The sequence below is a fragment of the Euwallacea fornicatus genome, chromosome 2 (assembly GCF_040115645.1).
Source record: "Euwallacea fornicatus isolate EFF26 chromosome 2, ASM4011564v1, whole genome shotgun sequence".
In the NCBI taxonomy this organism is placed as follows: domain Eukaryota; kingdom Metazoa; phylum Arthropoda; class Insecta; order Coleoptera; family Curculionidae; genus Euwallacea; species Euwallacea fornicatus.
The window spans coordinates 5,154,117-5,172,965 of record NC_089542.1 but is presented as its reverse complement, the minus strand read 5'-3'; the positions used below and the strand labels follow the sequence as shown (position 1 = coordinate 5,172,965).

Below are 18,849 nucleotides of genomic sequence, written 5' to 3'. Positions count from 1 at the left end.
ACATGCAATTACTTTCCCTTCAGGTGTTCTTTTGGTGTTTCTGAGGAGACAATTTCTATACAAAATAATTAAAATGTAATTTTATTTAATTACAATCATAATATAGTTATTAGCGGCAAAATTTGTAAACAAATAAGTGCTCTCCAGGAAGTTTCCTCTGGATCACAAGTTCTCCCTTCAGACCTGCTTTTTCCAAATTCTTCACCACCTCTTTAATGTCATTCTCCTTCAAGAGCAGCAAATAACACACCCCCTTCTCACTAAGAACTTTTGGGACCACCTCTAAAAATTTGTCTATAATCAATCGCCCCTTAAGACCCCCTGCAAAAGCCCGATTCAAACCCCTTCCTGAAACCTCTCCACTTTCAGTCACTACATATGGAGGGTTAAATAACACCACATCAAAACAGCATTTAAACATATCTGTAAGATTCATTGCCAGTGACTCGATGGACACTTTGTTTAACAAGGAGGTTTTTTTGGTGGCCTGACAAGCACTAAAATTAATGTCAGTACTAAAGCACGCACAAGAGCTCTGCAAAATTGTCCCTAGAGCTGTAATGAGAATACCACTGCCACTGCCTATTTCCAAGGCCAAAGTTGGATGCCTGGAAACTATCTCTTCTCTATCTTTTTCTAAAGCGTCTAAAAACAAATGCGAGTCCTGACTGGGCTCGTAAACATCCGGGAATTGCCATAAATCATATATTGGAGTAGGTAGTGCCATTATTTTTCCTCAGGATCAGCCACAGTGTTATTCAAGAGTAATTTGCGCTTTACAGTCTCCTTGTCTATGGACATATGCACGCGATTCAACCTTTCCTGAGCGTTCTACGTAAAACTTAATAATAAAAGAGAACACTTATATGCAAAATTACCTGTAAAATATTTGACAAAACAGTCACTCTCTGCTTGGCATTTATTAACTTTTTGAGGTAGACATCCAGGTCCACAGATTGCTGTTGAGCTTCGGAAACCTTCTTGAGTTCCTCAGCAAGGCTGTCGATGCACTGTTTCAGCTCCAGTTGCGAAATTCTGCGATGTAATTGAGGCTTAAAAGAGATTCCAGGAAGGTGGGGTTAGGATGAAGTTTTACCGTGTAGCTCTGACTCTTTCGTCCAGCTGGTCTACTGTGGGCTTAATGAGGCCCATAAGACCCTCGGCAATGGTGTCTCTGGTTGGATTTTCGCAAAAATTTTCCGTGTTTTCGTCAATAGAAGTACCAGTGCTTTCAGTGTCCGCGTCCATTTTAGATAATGGACTTGTTTTTGTTTGAGAATAAATAAAAATTTATTATTAGCCTTTTGAGAAGAAGCGGCAACAACGTGTTGGACGTTAAGGCGATAGTAAAGTGCAATACATACGACAATAAAGTGATTTAGCGAATATGAGATAAACGAGAGTTTTATTATAGTTCATTAATTGTTGAAATAATTTAATAATTGCCTGAAAAATTTTGTTGGCCAGGAGATTTTAATTTCATTTTAAATAAATTCCACACACATTTATATCGAGTGCATTTGAATTTGTGCAATAAGATAAATTTGTCAGTGTATTTAATGAAATCTTAAAATCCGATTTAATGGTTTGGTAATAGACATTATAAAATTCATTAGATTTTTGATAAAAATAACAAACTTCCATCTTATTTCAAAAAATTAAAAAATTGATCATATATAAAATTTCAATATTAATCATTTTTGCTTCAACTTTGTCGTATCCGGACTTTATAGCTTATTAGCGGAAATATTGTGACATAATTTCCTAACTGAATAATAGTTAAACTTACCTGAATCCGTATTTTATCATGTTTCCTTATTGTATATTTTATTAATAAAGCACTACACAACACAACCGTTTTATTGATATTTTCTTAATGAATGACAACACTGAAAGTAATGTGTTTAAGAAACTACTTACATTACTCTTTGTTAAAAAAAAGGTTATGTTTGCGTGAAACTTCTGATATCTGTGCTTGGAGCATAAAGCGAGAAATTTCTCAAAATTAATTACGACCATGACGAACCCTGAACCATCTTCCATCGATTTAACTGAGTCACTATCCTTTCCATTTGACTCCACTGACCCCAAATTTGCCCCAATTGTTTCCAAACTTACTGAACCGGATAAGATCAAATTAATCTACCTTTTCAGAAATGGTCTACAAATGAACCAGTTAGATGGGCTGCTAAATGACCATTTGGAACGTATACAGAATTTTGCAACTCTTGACCAAGGAAAGCTGTTACCTCCTCAATTAGAACCTGTACTTGCTGAGACCTTTGATAGTAAAAGAATTATAGTATTATTGAATTTTGATGAATACTTCAAACTTGTGAGCACAGAGATTTGGGATAGTGAGGTCTATGGTAATGAGGCTGATATTGACACAATGAGTTTAAAACTTAAAGATGCAGCTCCTTATAATATCTTTTTTAATGCTCTGAAGCACTCTCCAAAAACTAAGGAACAGCTGTATTCAATTGCTTATACAGGTAAGCATAGATGTGATATAAAAGAGTAATAAATCTAATGATTGTTGCATGTAGATTTGTTATGTCCAAGTCTTGGAAAGCTAAAGGAGTCTCTACATATAACTTATATGGTTAAAATATTGTGGTTGCTGAGTAATTATGCAACAAGAAAGCTGCAGTAAGTCCAATATTTCTAAATTCACATATGCTGCAAAATGGCTGCCAAAAGATATATTTATCTCCCTTTAAGAAGCAGGCCTTTTGTTACATTAATTCAAAGTTGTTCATTTAAAAAAACTACATGAAACTGCTAAATAAAAAAATTTTTTTTTTGATATAGTAAGCTCCCAATGACAATTTTACATGGTTATGCAGATTTTCCCTGGCCGAAAGACACTACAATGCAGGAGCTTTATCCCAACATTAAATCTCACTATGTGCCTGTAACAACAAAGGATGGCCTGGGAAATCATCATTCCAACTTATCAATTTTCTTTTATAAAGATGAGTCTTTGAGGGTTGTTGTAGGCACTGCTAATTTATTGGGAGCTGATTGGGATCTGTACAACAATCAGTAGGTTTTATTAACATTTGATTTTAAACAGTATTTGCATATGCCTGAATTATAAGGGTATGGGTAAGCCCCAAATGCTGCCCACTGCCAAATGACAGCTCTAAAACGAAGGGAGAGTCACCTACAGGATTTAAAGCATCCCTTTTGCATTATCTCAAAACATATAAAAAACCCATCAACATACAAGTCTGGTTGGACCGAGTGACTGCTTGTGATTTCACTGAAATTAAGTAAGATCAAAATTTAGAGCAAGACTCACAATTTATCTCAAACATATTTTAAACTGTCATTTTGTTGCATAATACCACAATTTTAAGGGTGGTTTTGGTATTTAATACACCAAGCTCTCATCACTTATCTCCAAATTGCTGCATGGTTCACACAGTGGGTTACACACTAGGCAACCATTGCTCAATCCCAGCCCCCCAAAGTGAGCATGATTGCTGGAGGATTGTGGCTCAAAGTGCTTCATTAGGACTACTTGGTATTGTTGGGCCTAAATTGTGGTTGACTTCATATCTGCTCAAAGCATTGAGTAGTAACCAAAATAATAACTATAATCCTGCTGAAGGAACAGCGCCTTCAGTTAAATTTAATATTGTTTTCCCCACAATGGAAAACTGTTTTAAGGGGTATTTAGGACACTACAGCGGCATATGTGGACAATATGAAAAATGCTTGAAAGAACAGCAGAGATGGACAGAGCAATATATGTGTCAATGGAAGGCTGAAGCGACTTTACGAAGCCGTGCTATGCCTTATTCAAAATGCTACTTTAGAATCTCCCCGGACTGGGATAAAATGGCATTTTATTTAATTACTACCTCCAACTTATCTGGGTCTGGCTGGGGAAGGCCCAAACGCGACAGCGGTCGCACTTATATCAGGTCCAAAAAACAAAATCCTTGCTTAGCAATGGCACTTACTTAAAATTATACAGATCCTATGAAGTGGGAATTCTATTCCTGCCCAAATTCTTCAAGGAAAAGTACTTCATGCCGTGCACCAATAACGCAAATTTAAAAGCTTTCCCTATGATGTTTGATTTACCCTTGACTCCCTACAGTTCTGAAGATGAACCCTACTGCTGGGAGGATATGGCGGTAAAGGTGGGGCTGCCGTTACCTCCACCTAAACGACATGAAGCTCGTGAGAGACGGGGTAAAGTTAAACTAATGAGTATTGCGCGTAGTAAAGATAATGTTGCATTAATTTTTATAGGGTTTGGAAGATCGCCGAGGAGTAGTTACGGAGTTGTTCAAGGGTGGGGACAAGAGTAACACTGCAAACAGAAAGGAGGTCCATTATGAGGTCACTTTGTTTCTAGTTTATATATGTGTATATATATATTTATATCTATAAATATGTATATATAATATCTATTTGTTTAATCCTCGAATATATAAGAATTCATGTATTTATGTTGTCTTGTATTTGTTTGTTTGAGCTGCAGTCAGGTAAATCTCGTCTCTAGTGATCTCGAGATCGCTAATATTTTTTTCCACAAAAAACGCAAGCTGACTTTTGAAATGGCGAATAGTGAAAAGTGGAATCAACTGATAAGTTCGTTTGCGGTTTTGAAGTGGACTGCTCAGCTGGTATTCTCATTTTATCCGCCAATGTTGGTCTGAAAATAATTTCGTAGGTATGTCAATAAGATTTTAATTTCGCTGTTAATGCACCTTTGAAATATCAAAGATTTATTGAAAACGGTCCATCAACGTAGGAGTCTAATTCGGGCCCAAATTTTACTGAAAATTCACAATTTATAAGCTCTAATCTAAATTTTGTAATCAAATTATGCTTACTAGAATAAAACTGACAGAAATTTGGGCTCTTTGAACAATTTTCAGCATATTCCTCACTCTTTAACAAGTGTAGTTTAGGTTACTTCCTTCTTTTAGTTCACCAAATCATACAAAAGAAAGAAATAAAAAAAAGTAAAAAAGTTACATACATTTTATAATGAACCCTAATATCTTTGTCAGGTGTTAAAAAAAATCATATCACTTGACGTGCGATCTAATTTTTGGAAAAATCCCTTTTATTCTTTTAAGAGAAATATGAAAAAATGCTAACTCAAGCAAAAGACGATATAAGGTAAACAATTTAGCATTTACTTAATGAAAAAAACATTTTTACAAAATATAAATTGGGTTTGGGCAGGTTAAGTCACTAATTTTAGTTACTTATTAAGTCAGTGGAAAATCACATTATGGCAAGAGAATGGGAGAAACCTCCAACAGAAGTAACTTTGATGTGGAGATATAGTGTATTCTTAAATGTTCTGATAATTTAAAATATATTTATTCGAACTTGGTCTAAACCTATATTCCAATTTGGAGATATTATTTACATACTTACAAAAATCAATGGAAGAAGTAAAGTGCCTTTACAATTTAAAAATTTTTATCTCAGGTAAGATCTTTAAAATATTTGATCCCTTAATTGACCTTTTGTTTCCATACGCTTTGCCTATATATGCCTACAAAATTCTTTTTATTTTTCTGGTGTTACTTAAAAGAAATAACTTTTTTTTAAATAGATCTATGCTTAATCAAGAATGCATGGTGACACTTTTTCTGATAATTCTTTTCATAAGTTTAAGATAATATTATTTGATGCATGCAAATATTGACTAAATTTTGAATCATTTTGCCCCTTACACTTTGACCAGGTCATCTTGAATGGATTAAATTGGCAACAGTATAGAGTCGTCTTAACAGCCTTAATCAGCCCTATTAAAGAGAATATAATTCCTTTAAATTAAATTGTACTGCTTAATTTAAACAATAATAAACCCTTAAATCTTTCAGGTTTTAGGCAGATAACATAAAATAATAAATTTTTTCATGTGGCAGCTGAATTTAGACTAATAGGTGACAGTGAACACGTCAGGCGACTAAAATAATGCAGTTTTTAACTTCACGATACAGAAATATAGGAGATAAACGTAAGGCTTCCAATACTTACCCCTCATCTTCTATTACCTGATATTCATCACACACGTCTAGTTTCTTTGGCAAATCCACTTCGCAAAGAAAGCCTTTATCAAGGGAACCCTGACAAGTATCAAGTTGCACAAATAATGAAGATGAGGGGCTTCCAGATGAAAATTGAAGGTAGTTTTAACTGAAATAAACCCTAAGAGTAATATTTTTTCCTGAATATATAGGCGCCCAACCCTAACCAAACATATTTTTTTATAGCTACATCGCATCATCTGACTAAGGTATTAAAATTTTTGAAAAATATGTGTGAGTGAAGGCAGGCTTTACTAGACAAGACCGTTGCAATAGTCTTACTATTGGCTTTGCTTTTATTAAAATTATGAGCGTATTCATAAAAGCTTTAAAAACTAACGCTGCGCTGCTGAACGCGTGCATTACGTTCAAAGGATAATACTACAGCGTTTCATGGTATAAAAACCCTGTAGTTGATGTTTATGAACAATTGCTTGAAACGGTAATGGAGAGAAACAGCCTTGACACGGCGGTGCTACAACGTTTTATCGTTTAAGAGACAAGATTATCTACGGTCTGTCTGTATATCTATAAAGAAGCATTTAAGGTCTTCCTATTTAAGTAGCAATAAATGGGGCTCAACATTTCTACCTGAAATGCTGAAGAGAACAAACATTCGTAAAAAACAACCAGCAACAGGCTTATAAAACCCCATGGAATTCAATAATTCCTCACGCCTCGAGCAAAGGCGATCAAGCCAAGGCTATAATCGAGACGAGAAAGAGGGAAAGAGAGAGAGAGAGAGAGAGAGAGAGAGAGAGAGAGAGAGAGAGAGGCCACAGGACTAATAAAATGAAAACCCTCGCCTGCTGAACCGGCAATAAAACCCCCACTCCGTGCATTATGCAAAATAAAAACGCTACATCGACAGCATTCCTTTGTTTGCGCGTTATTTGGGTCGAGAGTGAGACGGAGCTAAGGCTGCGCCGCACCAGCAACGAGGACAAGCGAGTGGCCCCCCACGCCCCGTGAAAGCAGCCGCTGACGCAGCAGGCCATGCGACACGCTCGATAACTTATTTCCGCTGCCTCACAGACAGTCGAATAGCGATAAAGATAATAACCCTTTTTAACCTTTTTAACTCGATGCTCGCTTGTTTTATTGCGGACGCTGCGCTGTTGCCTTATCGGGCCTTGATCCGAGACTGTTTGTTCTGCACGTTCTACCTGATCGGCTCGGTTTGGGCCGTAAGACGGTTGCGTAAATGTTGTAATAAACGGCGAAACGTTTTATTGACGATTTGCCGTGATGGAGGTGGGAACAAAAGGCCATGGAGGCGACTCGGTTTAATGAATTCAAGGCCATTAAGCCGGCACGACGACGAACAGTTTGAGCGAGAGAGAGGGTGAGGCCTGCTGATGGTGAAGGAGGGCCCTCCCTCTGTGCGCCGCGTCCCGCTGTTGCTAAGCGGGCTTTCCGAACAAAGGCCGACGGTTTTAAGATGGTTCGGCTGTTTCGCTTGCGCCGGCAACCGTTTAAGGACCCCTCTAACCCCGCGAGCGAGCGGTTTCACATCGTAGTCGGCCGTGTTTTCACTGTAGTTCAGTGTGCACTCGGCGGGGCTACGTTTTCGTCGTAGGCGACGTTCCCTTGTTTTTCCCAATCGGTAATTATCGGCCTTTTGTTTTTGTTTTGATTGCACAACAAACGACAATTGCGCAATAGATGATAGCGGTTAATCGGTTGACAAGCGCGCTACATACCATTCATCCTTAAGGCTAGTAATTAGCCATGCAAGTGAGTGGATTTTGTAGTTGGTTTTGGGTGTTGTTGCGCAGGTCCCGTTCGATATCGACGGTAAAATGTAGCTTGCATGACATGTAGCCGACTCGGACGTACCCTTTGCCGGCATGTGCGCTATTGGGGTTTTAATTTGATTTTGTGTTTCTAGGAGTAAGATGATATGCGAGAGGGCCGAGGAGAACGTACGGGACTCACATTGCAACGGTACGTTTTGGCATTTCTGCATGATTGTCATTGTTAGCTACTGTGGAACGCGGAATTGTTTTTGGAATTATCCTATGGAATGCGTGCAGCGGCGTAGTTTATTTAAGCCTGTTTTGCCAGCGGCGTAGAGACCAATATCGTTAGAGATTCCAACAGTGGCCCTCATCCCTCTCTCTCTTGTTTTAGACTCGGAATCGGACGACGACCAACCCCTAGCAGCCCTGAAAAATGGTCTGCGTTGTGTAGATTGTGACGTTAGTTTTTTAAACAAAAATTATCTGTATAACCACCTGTTGCATCACGTGCAACAGCCCTATCTGATACTGGACAGGGTTCAGGTGCCTAACCCGCCCTTGAGGATCACCCTTAAGGTACCCCTTTTCCTTCATACATTGACGCAGATTCAATAAGAGAAAATTCCAGAACCGTTGCGGGAACAATTTCGAAATAGTGTCCCCCGTGCCATCTCCTTCGACCTCGGAACCGGGTTGCAGGTCCGACAGCCTGGACGAGGTTCCGAGGGAGGACGAGCACATCACCGCTGAGTCAGAGTTTTACGAAGGTCGTACAGATTTTGACGAGTTCCAGGACGGTTCCTTTGAGAGTAAGTAAAGCACTCGTTACTCAGGACGTATAAAAATTTCTAAAGTTATTTTTACACTTGTCAAACAAATGTCAAAAGACTTAGTTTTAAGTTTTTGTTTTTGGTTCGTTCTAGCACATTTGAGAGTAAAGAAAGTTTTCTCCGGACATCCGAAACTCCCAATAGATTTATAATTTCTGGCATGTCACATAAATGTCAAAAATGGTAATGTTAAGTTTTTGATTTAGGGTAGTTTGCCGGGTGTAAGAATAAGTAGAACGCTCTATGAACATTCCAAAGTCTACATACAAGACCAATTTTTTTACATGTCAAACATATGTCAAAAATGACAATTAAAATTTTTAAGTATGCTAATTAAGGTACCTTTGTGTGTAGATATAAAATCTCTAAAGATGTTTGGAAATTTTTATTTTAAAGTTATTTTAACGCATGTCAAATAAATGTCAAATATGACAATGTCGAATTTTTAGCTTGGGTTACCTTGGGTGTCTTTGAGAGTAAGTAGAGCACTGAGAAATTTCGTCAATTTTTAAAACTTACGCATTTTGCAAATTTGTCCATTTTTTAAAAAAATAATATTTTTTAAAGATGTTGCAATTTTTTTTTAATTTTGAATGATTTTTAAAACTTATAAGTAGTACATAAAGGGCACTGGCGAAATATTTCGTCGTCTTCGAATCCATGTGGTAAGTGTCAAACAAATTACAAAATGACAGTTTTGTGATCGCTGATTATAATTATGAGAGGTAAAAAAAATTGCATTTTTAATCCTTTTTTTCCCAAATTCTCTTCGAAATAACACAAAATGCTTGTATCCATATTAACGAATTATTAATGCTCTTTCGTACCTTAGATTTTGACGAGCAAACAGGTCAAAGCGACGTGGAAAATCAAGATCCGTTCAGACATCTTGGAGGTCCTGAAGAAGTCTCAGAAGATATTTCGTTACCGGAATCTTCGCATTCTTCAGATCCAGGGGTGAGTCCATTCCAACATTGTTAGTTATTATATCGCAGAAATGGAATCACATGCCATTTATGCAATTTTGCATAAAGAAGTTTATTCAATTCGAGGCCCGAAAATCTGCTGATTTCTGGTGCATATGTGCTTTTATTCGATTATAATATTGCTCAATGTGTCAAGTACAGGCAACTAAGGAAAGTGCCCATTTTTAGTTTAAAACACGGTTTCTCTTCCTATTTTCTTGCATAATTGAATATTCCTCTATCTAAATACACTAATTCACTGCCGGTTTCTTCATAAAGAATGATTTCTGTATGTCGAATAATTCCTGTATAAATTCACCAGAAACTACACATTCTTAGGTTCAACTTTAACCCTTGTCGCAGGTCACCGACGACCGCACAGACGCGAATTTCTCCCCCAACCTCGCGGAGGTGATTGGGGGTGCCTTCCTGGCTGACATCGACTCGCCCATTTCGTTCGAAAACTCCTCCGAACAAACGGCGGATAGTTCCAAGGACAACCTTTCGAGGACGAGCTCAAGCACTGAAGGCGGAACCACGGCTGGCATTTCGGCGCGCAGCGGCAGCCTCGCTGCCTCCCCCGCCTACAGCAATATCGCGGAGGCGGAGCCCACCCCGCCCCCGGAACAGTCACCGCCCACCGAGTACCCCAAGATCAAGATCAAAACCACGGGGCTGTTCAAAGATCCGGAACCCCAGGGGTGTACCGTCACAGAGATCACAGATGACAATCCGACAGGGGATCCCAATTTGAGTATGTGTCAATTAAAGTTGGAGTGTAGCACCAGAGCTTTTTATTAGGAACTAAAATTATTATACTACCGATGAAGGCGCTGCGAAGCGTAAAAAACGCGAGCGAAACAATCATGACGCCATACGTCAGAGCTTATATTTGCTCGCTTTCTTTGCCTCGTATTTTACCCGCCAGAGGTATTAAATAGGGTTTATTGCTGGGTGTAATACATGGGTTTGTTGTTGGCTGTTCCTGCACAGACCCCTTTTTTCCAGGTGGCAGCAGTGGTCCCCCAGTGTGGAACACCCCCTCCATCGATGACCCCTTAAAGTTGCCAGATAGCGACAATCTTCTATCCATCTTTAACAATGACCAAAACAAGGATTTGGGCTACTCGTCTAGCAGCGATAACGAATTTATTTCGCTGGACTCTTTCAGCGAGCGCAACAGAGGTGCTATGGTGAGCACGGTTAACATTATGTTACTGTGCAGTGTTGCAATTCAATATGAGTTTAGCAACTCTACAATTCCACCACCACGGTGGCGACCAGCAGCCCCCTAGACAGCCTAACGGGGTTGCCGATGCAGGCGCTTGCGCAGCAGGTGTCTCGATTGAATCCTGGACCAAGCGGGCAACAAGGAATGCATCAACAGAATGTGCTGATCAATATTCAACAGTTTCCGGCGCAACCACAACAGCCATATGCGCAGCCGCAGCCCATGTATCCGCCTCATCACTACCCACCGCATCCGGGACAACCACCTATGCATCAACCATATCCTTATCAGTAAGCAGATTATTTACGAGATGTTTGTCATTTTTGTTCAGGATCGCAATGAAAAAGAACGAAAATAGTCCCATGTAATAGCAGAATAATTTCCAAACATAAAAACTTAACTCTACACAGAAACAAAAATATTTGTATTTTTGTTTATAAATTTTAAAATGTTGGCTTATTTTAAAAATTTTCTGATATGGTTGCATTATTACCTCAAAACATCTGATTACAAGATTTGTTTCAGGCCGCCGAATCCCATATACAACCCATACCCGCCCGCCCCTGGGTTTGCACCGCAACACCCTCCCAGGCCGCACATGCCGCCGCCTCCTCCTCAAATCGGACAGATGCAGCCGCCTCCACCACAGATGGGTCCCCCACCTGGGCAACCGCCCAATGCCATGGTAAGTTCCATACTCAAAATAAATTCGTAAATAGATATATATGTATATAGAAATAGATTAGATTAGACAGAATAGATTTTTTTGATATTTCGAATATTTTTGACTCAGTTTCTGAAAGTGTTTTTGTTGAAGTAGCAGGTTGTTTGTGAGAAAAACGGGGTCGTAACAAGCATCTAAAGAAATTGTAATTTTAAGGCAAAATATTGTACCTTTGTTGAAATTATTTATGTTCGCCATTTCATCAAAAATGGAAGTTATTCGAATTGAAATAAATTTATCAGGAGAAATATCAGAATTCATATTTTTTTAAAAATGTCATACCTTTGGTAACAAACTTGTAGTCATCATTTTATCTTAAATTAAAATCTCACAAGATAGTGGCAAGAATATCAGAAAAAGATTTTTGCGGCAAAATGTAAAAATTCATTTCAATAAAATTGTTACTCCTTTGGTAGCAGAGAAACTTACAGTCGCCATTTCGCCATAAATTGAACTCATTGTGATAGGATGAATTGTGAATTTTCAGATTTTCTTCTCTCCAGGTACCATCCTCACAAAGCCAACCAATGCCACCGCCCAATCAAATGCACCAACAACAACCCAACATGCAAGGCGGTTACCGACCGCCCATGCCACCAACCAACAGACCTCCCGTCCCGCGTGGGCCTCTACAAAACAGCCCCCGCATGCCCGGCGGAACTCGTCCTGCCATCATGAATCGGACGCCGGGCATGCGCCCCCGTGCTCCGCTTGTGCGACCAAGAGTCGGTGGAATACAGCCAATGAGAGGGCCAGGTCAGATCCGACCACGCATCCCGAACAGTGTACGCCAAGCATCGCCCATCAAGCGACCGGACCACGGAAACTCTGCGCTGCCAACGAAACGCAAGCGCGTGGATGTGCTTACTCCCTCGGACAAAGACGACGACGATTGTCATGTGATTTGTATGCAGCCCAAAAATACGGGGTTGCCACAAATTGAGAGCGTGCAGGGGGGACCCGAATCGGTGGAGAATAGCATAATGAAGCTTCCGGATTCGATCACGCTGGTGAAAAATCCGTCGCAAAAGTGTAATAGCGCTAATCCACAAAAATCTGAGGCGAAGGCTGTGGCCAATGTGTTGGCCAGTCGGGGAATTACAGTGACTTCTCCTGGGAAGATGAAGGAATCTCCAACGAAGTCGGTGGGAGGCTCCGCGTTGAGTTTGAACGGAGCTGTGAGTATAGTAGCTAAGAATGCGGCCAAGTCCAGCGAACCTTCAGTACCCACCGTTGACTTGACAAATGATACGCCGGGAAGTAGCGGCAATGTCGCGGCCAACAAAAACAGACCAGGATTGCCGTACCTGTGCGATTTGTGTCCTGCGCAGTATCCCAACGCCATGGGCCTGAGCAAACACCGGCAAACCTATCACAAAACTTCAAGCGGCTTATGCGAGCTCGGTGTCCCCCTCATCAATATTAAACAGGTAAGTTAAGACTGTCAACATTTACAGTGTCCAACACCAGAACATTGAACATCTGGAAAATTGATGTTGCGCCTACATTAAGCATTTCTCTTTACCACGTTGACCCAAAGTGACATGGATATTTACACAAACTACCTTTCAGCCGGGTTTGATGCAGAAAATGAGCCAACTGGGCATTAATCACTACATCCCGCTGCCGGCAGCAGGCGCAGACGGCCTCTACGCGCTTCCTATAATCAGCGCGAAGAATCCCGGTAACGTGGCGGCACTGGGAGCGACGCAGATGTTGTCTCTTGGTCCGGCGCGCGTCATCCCCAGGCCCAGCAATGCAACCAATCCCAACGCGCAGCAAATCCGAAAATAAGAATCTTGCATCATTATCTAACTACAAAGAGATTTCGTTCCACTAAAGGGAGTGATAGCAAATGGACGAATGTCTTCGGAAATGTTTGGCCATTTCCTAGTTTTTTTTATGTGCGTAAGGCGTTACAATTTTTTTCCCTAAGTAAGTCTTAGTTGTCTATTTGCGTATCAGCCGCCTCTGCCTCAACTTGGGCAGGGCGGTTTTCGCTGCAAGAATATTTTTTCTAAGATCCGTACAGACACGGTGTTAGTGCGTACACAGACATACAAATCAGTGTTATGTAAAGAAACTAAGTTTCGTTTTACTTCTGCCCAGATATGTGCAATTTCTGGCTTAAAAAGCCCTTGTTTTGATTTTGTGAACATATATCCAAAAATTAGGAATAGAGAAATAGACTATTATAACTAAATATATCTCTCACATGTGATAATAAAGTAATTTTTTCCATAAAACTGTTTTATTTATGGTATTTGGCAACGATTATCACCGTATTCATCGCCATGAAGGGAAACCATCTGCAAACGAGTGAAATTCAGCCTTTCGGCCTGCATAATGATTATTTTATTATTATTATCCTTTACAACATACTCGAAACCCTTACTAGCTAAATATCTTAAAAACGGAAGTTTCTTTTTGATTTTGACAGACTAGATGATACAGTGCGGAGACAAAAAAATTGAAAGAGCGTCATCTTCTGTCAACTCCGACATACTCATAGATGACGCTTAAGAAGAAATTTTTGATTTAAGACTTGCAGTGATCTGCTTAAATGTCTATTAGAAAGAACTGTTAGTAATCTTATCTTCAGCGACTTATGCAGTATATTAGAAAACTTATTACTCAAAAGACATCATGAACCTTATATAATCGGCGTTAATATAGTTACTTATATGTCGTTTTTATCACACTTCACATACACTAGAAGAAAATACATATAAATTAAAACAATATCAAACTCCAGGCGCAGTGAGACAGTTATATTGCTTGCCGAGCCATTTTGTGCAAAAATATACGTTTCAGTGAATGATCGCCAAAGAAAGGAAATAATGATCGCTGCCGATCATCCTCCCCCAGCAATTATTGTGCTGAAAAATGTAAGTCAAGTGTTACAAAACCATCGGCTTTATGCATCTTCCTTTGAAGAACACTTTGGCGACTTGCATTTGCTTTCTAGCGGCCATTCCATTGTAAAATATATGTTAAATGGAACTATAGAACGACCGCCTTAAAAAATTGAACGTCCGCCATTCCGTCACCATGAAATCAGCTATCTCCTGCGCCCCAAACCACACAGTTTATACTCCATATTCGAAAGGAGTTTTTGTATAATCTAACTAATGATTCGATTAGACCTCTTTTCCGCGAAACAAAGAACCCAATTTTGTACTTATCGGGCCATTAAAACACAAACAATTTGGCAATCGGATGTCTGGTCCGCAAACGAACTTTATCACAAAAAGGTTTCTAAAATTTCAACAATTTTGGCATATGCTAGTGACGCAATAATTCGAGCAATTCCCCGCAAATTCGTCAATATTCGACTAGAAAACAAACATATTTTATCATACTATAATTAAATGCATTTTAAATACTGCGGAAGTGCCATTTTTAAAAGCTTGGGAGAGGCCTAATTGAAGGTACAAGTGAGAACATTAAAATGGCGGACATGTGCACCTCCAAAAAGGCCAAAAAAAACAAAAAACAAAAAAGGGCAAAAGGATAACTGCCACCTTACTTATACCACTGTTAAGTTACAACACACATTTGAGCTATATACCGAGCATAACGAACAACAATCAGTTTCTACCCTGAATATTCGACAAATTCAATGTCCCCTGTAAAGAGAGAGACCTTTCCACATAACACTGGACCACTCCAGAGTCGATCCAGTCAATGAGCATCATTGGTAAGTACCATACAATAGAATGCGAGCGACTTAAGTCAGCTGAAACTTTCGGCAGTTGCACAGCCATTTGATTATGCGCGCGTTACGCTCCACGATCGATGGAGGCTCGCTATTTCTAAAATATAACAAACACTGTTTGTAGCCGTTATGAAGTTGACTAACGCTGAAACCAACCTGTACGTCTGCTGCGGACAACAATCGATGCTATCCACCTGTTTAGACGAATCCACAGTGGACACGTCCGAAAAGAACACGGGGCTGTCACTGGACTGTCCACTACCGCTCAGCATCTCCTCGTAACTGTCTGTGGTCAGTCCTAAATGCTCAAAGAACTGCTCCAAGTGGCTCGTGGGGGGTTCTGGAGGGCGCCAATATCTGTCGCTTATGTCCGACTAAAATTCCCAATTACGGCAAGAATGACCCAGTTAAAACAAATATCACAGACTCACTTTGGATCTGAGAATTGGTCGGTCTCGCTTATACCTCAAACACTTTTGACGCTTGAACGAAGTTACTGCAGGAGCATAGGCTTGACGAACCGCCCTGCAATCTTGCTCCTGACAGCAATAGTACGAGCTGCCGCCGCTGTGCTGCGTCGAGGAGCCGCTGTCGCGCCTGGTGTCCTGCGAGCAAAACTGCAAAAGCCCTGAGGAATGGTCAGAGGCCAATAAGACACTTACTTGTCTTGGTGGCGGTGCTGGCTCACTTCTTTGGGTGTAATGCCCACTTGATCCGCCACTGTCCCGGTTCGACAGGCTTTTGTTGCTGCTTTTGTTGGAACTTGGCTCCCCGCCGCTGCCTCGACAATGCAGATCTGGGAGACTCTTGTGGCAACGCTGGGATGAGTACTCGGCAGGGGGGCTCAGAGGCGCCATCTTAATTGAGACAAATGAGTGGTGCATAGAGAGGGATACAAGATGCGGTACCTGATCGACGCGCAGCTCCTCAGCGCTATCACATATGAGCAATTGACGCAGACGGTTCTGAAGAAGGTCTGATGAGCTGATTGGAGTAGGTGCGTGGTGTGTAGCAGGCACTGCAGGGAAATGTGCTGAGCGGCGTTGACTTAAAGGGGGCAGGGAACGCGATGGAGAAACTGCCATGTCTGTAGGATCAATATATGCATTAAGCGGTTTAATAAAATTTCTATATTGACATTAACCACACCAACACCATAAATGAGATTGGAACTAAATATTAATCATATATATAATCACAACAAAACTCACTATCCCCAAAACTAGTACAAAGAAACATCTATAGAACTTACACTGGGGAAAATTAGTAGGTTTGCTATACACATAGCTAGCTGAAACATTAATACTCTTGCTCCTGTTGTAAGTTCCATAACCCCCGAAGTTGGAGTGCGGCCTAGAGGGTAGTTGTTGTGTGTTATCCCTCACAATCTCAGACTTAACATAAAAGGGTTTGCTCTCCGCCAGCAACTCAACTGCAGACTTCCGTTTAGCTCTCATTGACTGAGATTTTGTCAGACTAGGGTACATCATAGTACCCATCGTTGTAGATACGGTGCAACTAACTGTTTTCCCTTAATTTTCACTGGTCCAACACGGCGATAACATCTAACAAATGGACAATAACAAAAATGATGACCACTTTCACAAGGGAGAGATAAAAGGACGTACGGTTTTTCCTTGCAAGGCAAGGGGCTAGGGTCGCCCGTAGGGCCCCATTCACTGGTGGAATGCTAACCGAAGTGAATTTAATTGAAAACGATGCATTCCGGACTAATTAAATAATTATTTTAAGCAAAATAGTTTCGCAATAACACTGGACATGGGGCCATTTCTATATTTCACAGCTGATTGCGTGTCACGCATGCGCCACATGTCGTGTCAACCCGCCCAAAAGAGGATGACACCATTAAAACTATATGTGAAAGACAAGAGCAAAGATTTAAATTTGACGTTTTCGGAAAAGAATCACTGATAAATATACTCCGTTTTCTGATACGTCATCACAAATAGTCCGAAAACAACTTAGTACCACATTAGTGAATAAATATGCAATTTTTAGGCTAGTGAATCGTTATCAAGGCATAAGAAGCATTTTTTATTTCTCCAATTTTTTTTTATAGTTAATGAAACACTAATTTCTAAATAAATAATATACTGTCTTCAGCTTAAACCTTAATCAGCCTTACAAAAAATGCTAACCCGCATTCTCATTGACATCCCTCCTCACATCCGCCTCACTTCTATCATGAATCTTCAAATGTCTCATTAAATGAGCTTTTTGGGCGAACTTCTTAAAGCAATATTCGCACAAAAAAGCCCGCTCTCCTGTATGCACCACCATGTGCTGCTGCAGTTGTCCCTTGGTAGAAAACATTTTGCCGCAAATCTCGCAATGAAAATTCTTTTCTCCAGTGTGGATCTTTAGGTGGGTGTTGAGATTACTCGAGCTGGCAAACCGTTTGGCACAGTAGGTGCAGCCATAAGGGCGCTCTGAAGTATGTATAGCAATGGTGTGCTTGGTGAGTTGTTGAGAGGTAGCAAAACCCTTGCTGCAGGCCGCACAGATATGATTCTTTTCACCAGTGTGGGTTTTCATATGGGTGTGCAAGTGCCCTCCATTGGCAAATCTGCGATTAATATCAATATTAATGCTGCAGAATGAAGGTTAGACTAAAGATGTTTCTGGGTTTTACCGCTTCTGACATAAGTGGCAAACATAAGGTCGTTCCCCTGTATGAATTCTTATGTGGTGTATAAGCCCAGATTTCGTCTTGAAAATCTTCTTACAAGTGTTGCATTGAGGTGTCCTTGATGGGCATCTTTTCTTTTGTGTAGAGCTTTTATTATTAATTATGGCACTCTCATCTTCCATAAAATTTTCATGTAAATACAGCTGGGCTTCCTCTGGCTCATCCCCCTGCACTTTTTTATATATAAAAACCTTAATACAAGCCACATACTACTAACCTGGCAATGCAACTCTGCCTGATTGTTATCTGCTCTGATTCCAGTATCCCCAGTCTCATTGGAACCTATGCTTGAAACATTAAGCAGCAATAAAGAGAAAGCTTTAACTTACCTGAGCTAAGGCCCAAGACCTGTCTTTGCATAATCTCCAAATATTCCTGCAGTTTCCTATCCGAAGCTTCACACACCATTTTGAATTGAAAGGCCACATTAAGCTTGGAAATGCATCGCTGACACACGCAGGAGGGTAAACCGTCCCCTTCGCTAATCTATTCGTAATTTAAGTTATTAAATTTTCTAAAAGTTTTGAAATGAAGGGCAAAAATAACCTGTACGTTGGCACAAGACATAATTAAAACGGAGAAATGGGGCGGTTTTATAGGGTCGAAAATGGGTGTCAACTTGCTGCTTTTCTCCAAGCAGATCCGGCATATCTCGTTGATGTTTGCGTTCAGGTACTGGTTCATTTTTCTGCTGAATTTTCACATTTTTGGTGGAAATTCTTTTTTGTTTTGTTTGTTGGAACGTTTTTCATATTATTGACAGTGACAGGTAGAAATATAAGCAAATAAGATGGCAGCATTCTTATTTAAATTCGTAGCAAGTTTACAGAGTTGCATTATTTCGAGTATATAGAGTAA

General features: G+C 40.1%; 6 protein-coding genes across 10 annotated transcripts; 2 read left to right on the top strand and 4 right to left on the bottom strand.

Annotated features, from left to right (window-relative positions):
- Nucleotides 1–65: 65 nt before the first annotated feature.
- On the bottom strand, nt 66–727 carry HemK2 (HemK methyltransferase 2). The gene has a single exon (XM_066297696.1). The coding sequence runs from the start codon at nt 725–727 to the stop codon at nt 110–112; it is 618 nt and encodes a 205-aa protein (XP_066153793.1). The 3' UTR covers nt 66–109.
- Nucleotides 694–1,824, bottom strand: Snapin (SNAP associated protein). The gene is made up of 4 exons (XM_066297747.1): nt 1,790–1,824; nt 1,097–1,261; nt 879–1,035; nt 694–831 (listed from the first exon to the last, which is right to left on the bottom strand). Exons 1-4 carry the CDS (start codon nt 1,807–1,809, stop codon nt 727–729), a joined length of 447 nt encoding a protein of 148 aa, XP_066153844.1. The 5' UTR covers nt 1,810–1,824; the 3' UTR covers nt 694–726.
- Nucleotides 1,825–1,841: 17 nt separating this feature from the next.
- On the top strand, nt 1,842–4,465 carry LOC136347293 (probable tyrosyl-DNA phosphodiesterase). Its single transcript, XM_066297177.1, has 7 exons — nt 1,842–2,495; nt 2,550–2,652; nt 2,815–3,048; nt 3,105–3,278; nt 3,366–3,935; nt 3,989–4,209; nt 4,270–4,465. The coding sequence occupies exons 1-7, from the start codon at nt 2,018–2,020 to the stop codon at nt 4,326–4,328; spliced, it is 1,839 nt and encodes a 612-aa protein (XP_066153274.1). The 5' UTR covers nt 1,842–2,017; the 3' UTR covers nt 4,329–4,465.
- A 2,703-nt stretch (nt 4,466–7,168) lies between these two features.
- On the top strand, nt 7,169–13,809 carry LOC136347228 (bromodomain-containing protein 4-like). Of its 4 annotated transcripts, none has more exons than XM_066297020.1 (11): nt 7,169–7,677; nt 7,963–8,018; nt 8,205–8,389; nt 8,442–8,622; nt 9,476–9,600; nt 9,972–10,362; nt 10,602–10,801; nt 10,858–11,129; nt 11,365–11,524; nt 12,067–12,993; nt 13,136–13,809. In XM_066297020.1, exons 2-11 carry the CDS (start codon nt 7,970–7,972, stop codon nt 13,355–13,357), a joined length of 2,712 nt encoding a protein of 903 aa, XP_066153117.1. In that variant the 5' UTR covers nt 7,169–7,677; nt 7,963–7,969; the 3' UTR covers nt 13,358–13,809. The 4 variants fall into 4 exon arrangements, with proteins under 4 accessions (XP_066153117.1, XP_066153108.1, XP_066153134.1 ...); XM_066297011.1 differs by having other exon boundaries at nt 7,170–7,808; XM_066297037.1 differs by having other exon boundaries at nt 7,172–7,808; nt 10,617–10,801.
- An 86-nt stretch (nt 13,810–13,895) lies between these two features.
- On the bottom strand, nt 13,896–17,109 carry LOC136347484 (protein FAM110B). Of its 2 annotated transcripts, none has more exons than XM_066297526.1 (7): nt 16,910–17,109; nt 16,534–16,846; nt 16,190–16,368; nt 15,970–16,138; nt 15,713–15,909; nt 15,438–15,655; nt 13,896–15,378 (listed from the first exon to the last, which is right to left on the bottom strand). In XM_066297526.1, exons 2-7 carry the CDS (start codon nt 16,778–16,780, stop codon nt 15,294–15,296), a joined length of 1,095 nt encoding a protein of 364 aa, XP_066153623.1. In that variant the 5' UTR covers nt 16,781–16,846; nt 16,910–17,109; the 3' UTR covers nt 13,896–15,293. The 2 variants fall into 2 exon arrangements, with proteins under 2 accessions (XP_066153623.1, XP_066153613.1); XM_066297516.1 differs by having other exon boundaries at nt 15,713–15,898; nt 15,944–16,138; nt 16,910–17,108.
- Nucleotides 17,110–17,376: 267 nt separating this feature from the next.
- Nucleotides 17,377–18,778, bottom strand: LOC136347493 (zinc finger protein Paris-like). Its single transcript, XM_066297539.1, has 5 exons — nt 18,538–18,778; nt 18,321–18,477; nt 18,209–18,273; nt 17,935–18,158; nt 17,377–17,868 (listed from the first exon to the last, which is right to left on the bottom strand). The coding sequence occupies exons 1-5, from the start codon at nt 18,673–18,675 to the stop codon at nt 17,436–17,438; spliced, it is 1,017 nt and encodes a 338-aa protein (XP_066153636.1). The 5' UTR covers nt 18,676–18,778; the 3' UTR covers nt 17,377–17,435.
- Between the last annotated feature and the right edge of the window lie 71 nt (nt 18,779–18,849).

What these genes read in the sequence shown, in the direction of transcription:
- HemK2 (XM_066297696.1), bottom strand. Translation starts at nt 727, where the DNA reads ATGGCACTACCTACTCCAATATATGATTTATGGCAATTCCCGGATGTT.
- Snapin (XM_066297747.1), bottom strand. Translation starts at nt 1,809, where the DNA reads ATGATAAAATACGGATTCAG. An exon ending in ATGATAAAATACGGATTCAG is followed by an intron (nt 1,262 to 1,789) that starts GTAAGTTTAACT and finishes AACAAAAACAAG; the next exon opens with TCCATTATCTAAAATGGACG. An exon ending in GAAAGAGTCAGAGCTACACG is followed by an intron (nt 1,036 to 1,096) that starts GTAAAACTTCAT and finishes ATTACATCGCAG; the next exon opens with AATTTCGCAACTGGAGCTGA.
- LOC136347493 (XM_066297539.1), bottom strand. Translation starts at nt 18,675, where the DNA reads ATGAACCAGTACCTGAACGCAAACATCAACGAGATATGCCGGATCTGC. An exon ending in TGTCTTGTGCCAACGTACAG is followed by an intron (nt 18,478 to 18,537) that starts GTTATTTTTGCC and finishes AATTACGAATAG; the next exon opens with ATTAGCGAAGGGGACGGTTT. An exon ending in AGGCAGAGTTGCATTGCCAG is followed by an intron (nt 18,159 to 18,208) that starts GTTAGTAGTATG and finishes AAAAAAGTGCAG; the next exon opens with GGGGATGAGCCAGAGGAAGC.
- LOC136347293 (XM_066297177.1), top strand. Translation starts at nt 2,018, where the DNA reads ATGACGAACCCTGAACCATCTTCCATCGATTTAACTGAGTCACTATCC. An exon ending in GTATTCAATTGCTTATACAG is followed by an intron (nt 2,496 to 2,549) that starts GTAAGCATAGAT and finishes TGTTGCATGTAG; the next exon opens with ATTTGTTATGTCCAAGTCTT. An exon ending in TGAAGCTCGTGAGAGACGGG is followed by an intron (nt 4,210 to 4,269) that starts GTAAAGTTAAAC and finishes TAATTTTTATAG; the next exon opens with GGTTTGGAAGATCGCCGAGG.
- LOC136347228 (XM_066297020.1), top strand. Translation starts at nt 7,970, where the DNA reads ATGATATGCGAGAGGGCCGAGGAGAACGTACGGGACTCACATTGCAAC. An exon ending in AGCGCAACAGAGGTGCTATG is followed by an intron (nt 10,802 to 10,857) that starts GTGAGCACGGTT and finishes ATATGAGTTTAG; the next exon opens with CAACTCTACAATTCCACCAC. An exon ending in CATCAACCATATCCTTATCA is followed by an intron (nt 11,130 to 11,364) that starts GTAAGCAGATTA and finishes GATTTGTTTCAG; the next exon opens with GCCGCCGAATCCCATATACA.
- LOC136347484 (XM_066297516.1), bottom strand. Translation starts at nt 16,780, where the DNA reads ATGGGTACTATGATGTACCCTAGTCTGACAAAATCTCAGTCAATGAGA. An exon ending in ACCTACTAATTTTCCCCAGT is followed by an intron (nt 16,369 to 16,533) that starts GTAAGTTCTATA and finishes TTGATCCTACAG; the next exon opens with ACATGGCAGTTTCTCCATCG. An exon ending in TGTCCGCAGCAGACGTACAG is followed by an intron (nt 15,379 to 15,437) that starts GTTGGTTTCAGC and finishes GTTATATTTTAG; the next exon opens with AAATAGCGAGCCTCCATCGA.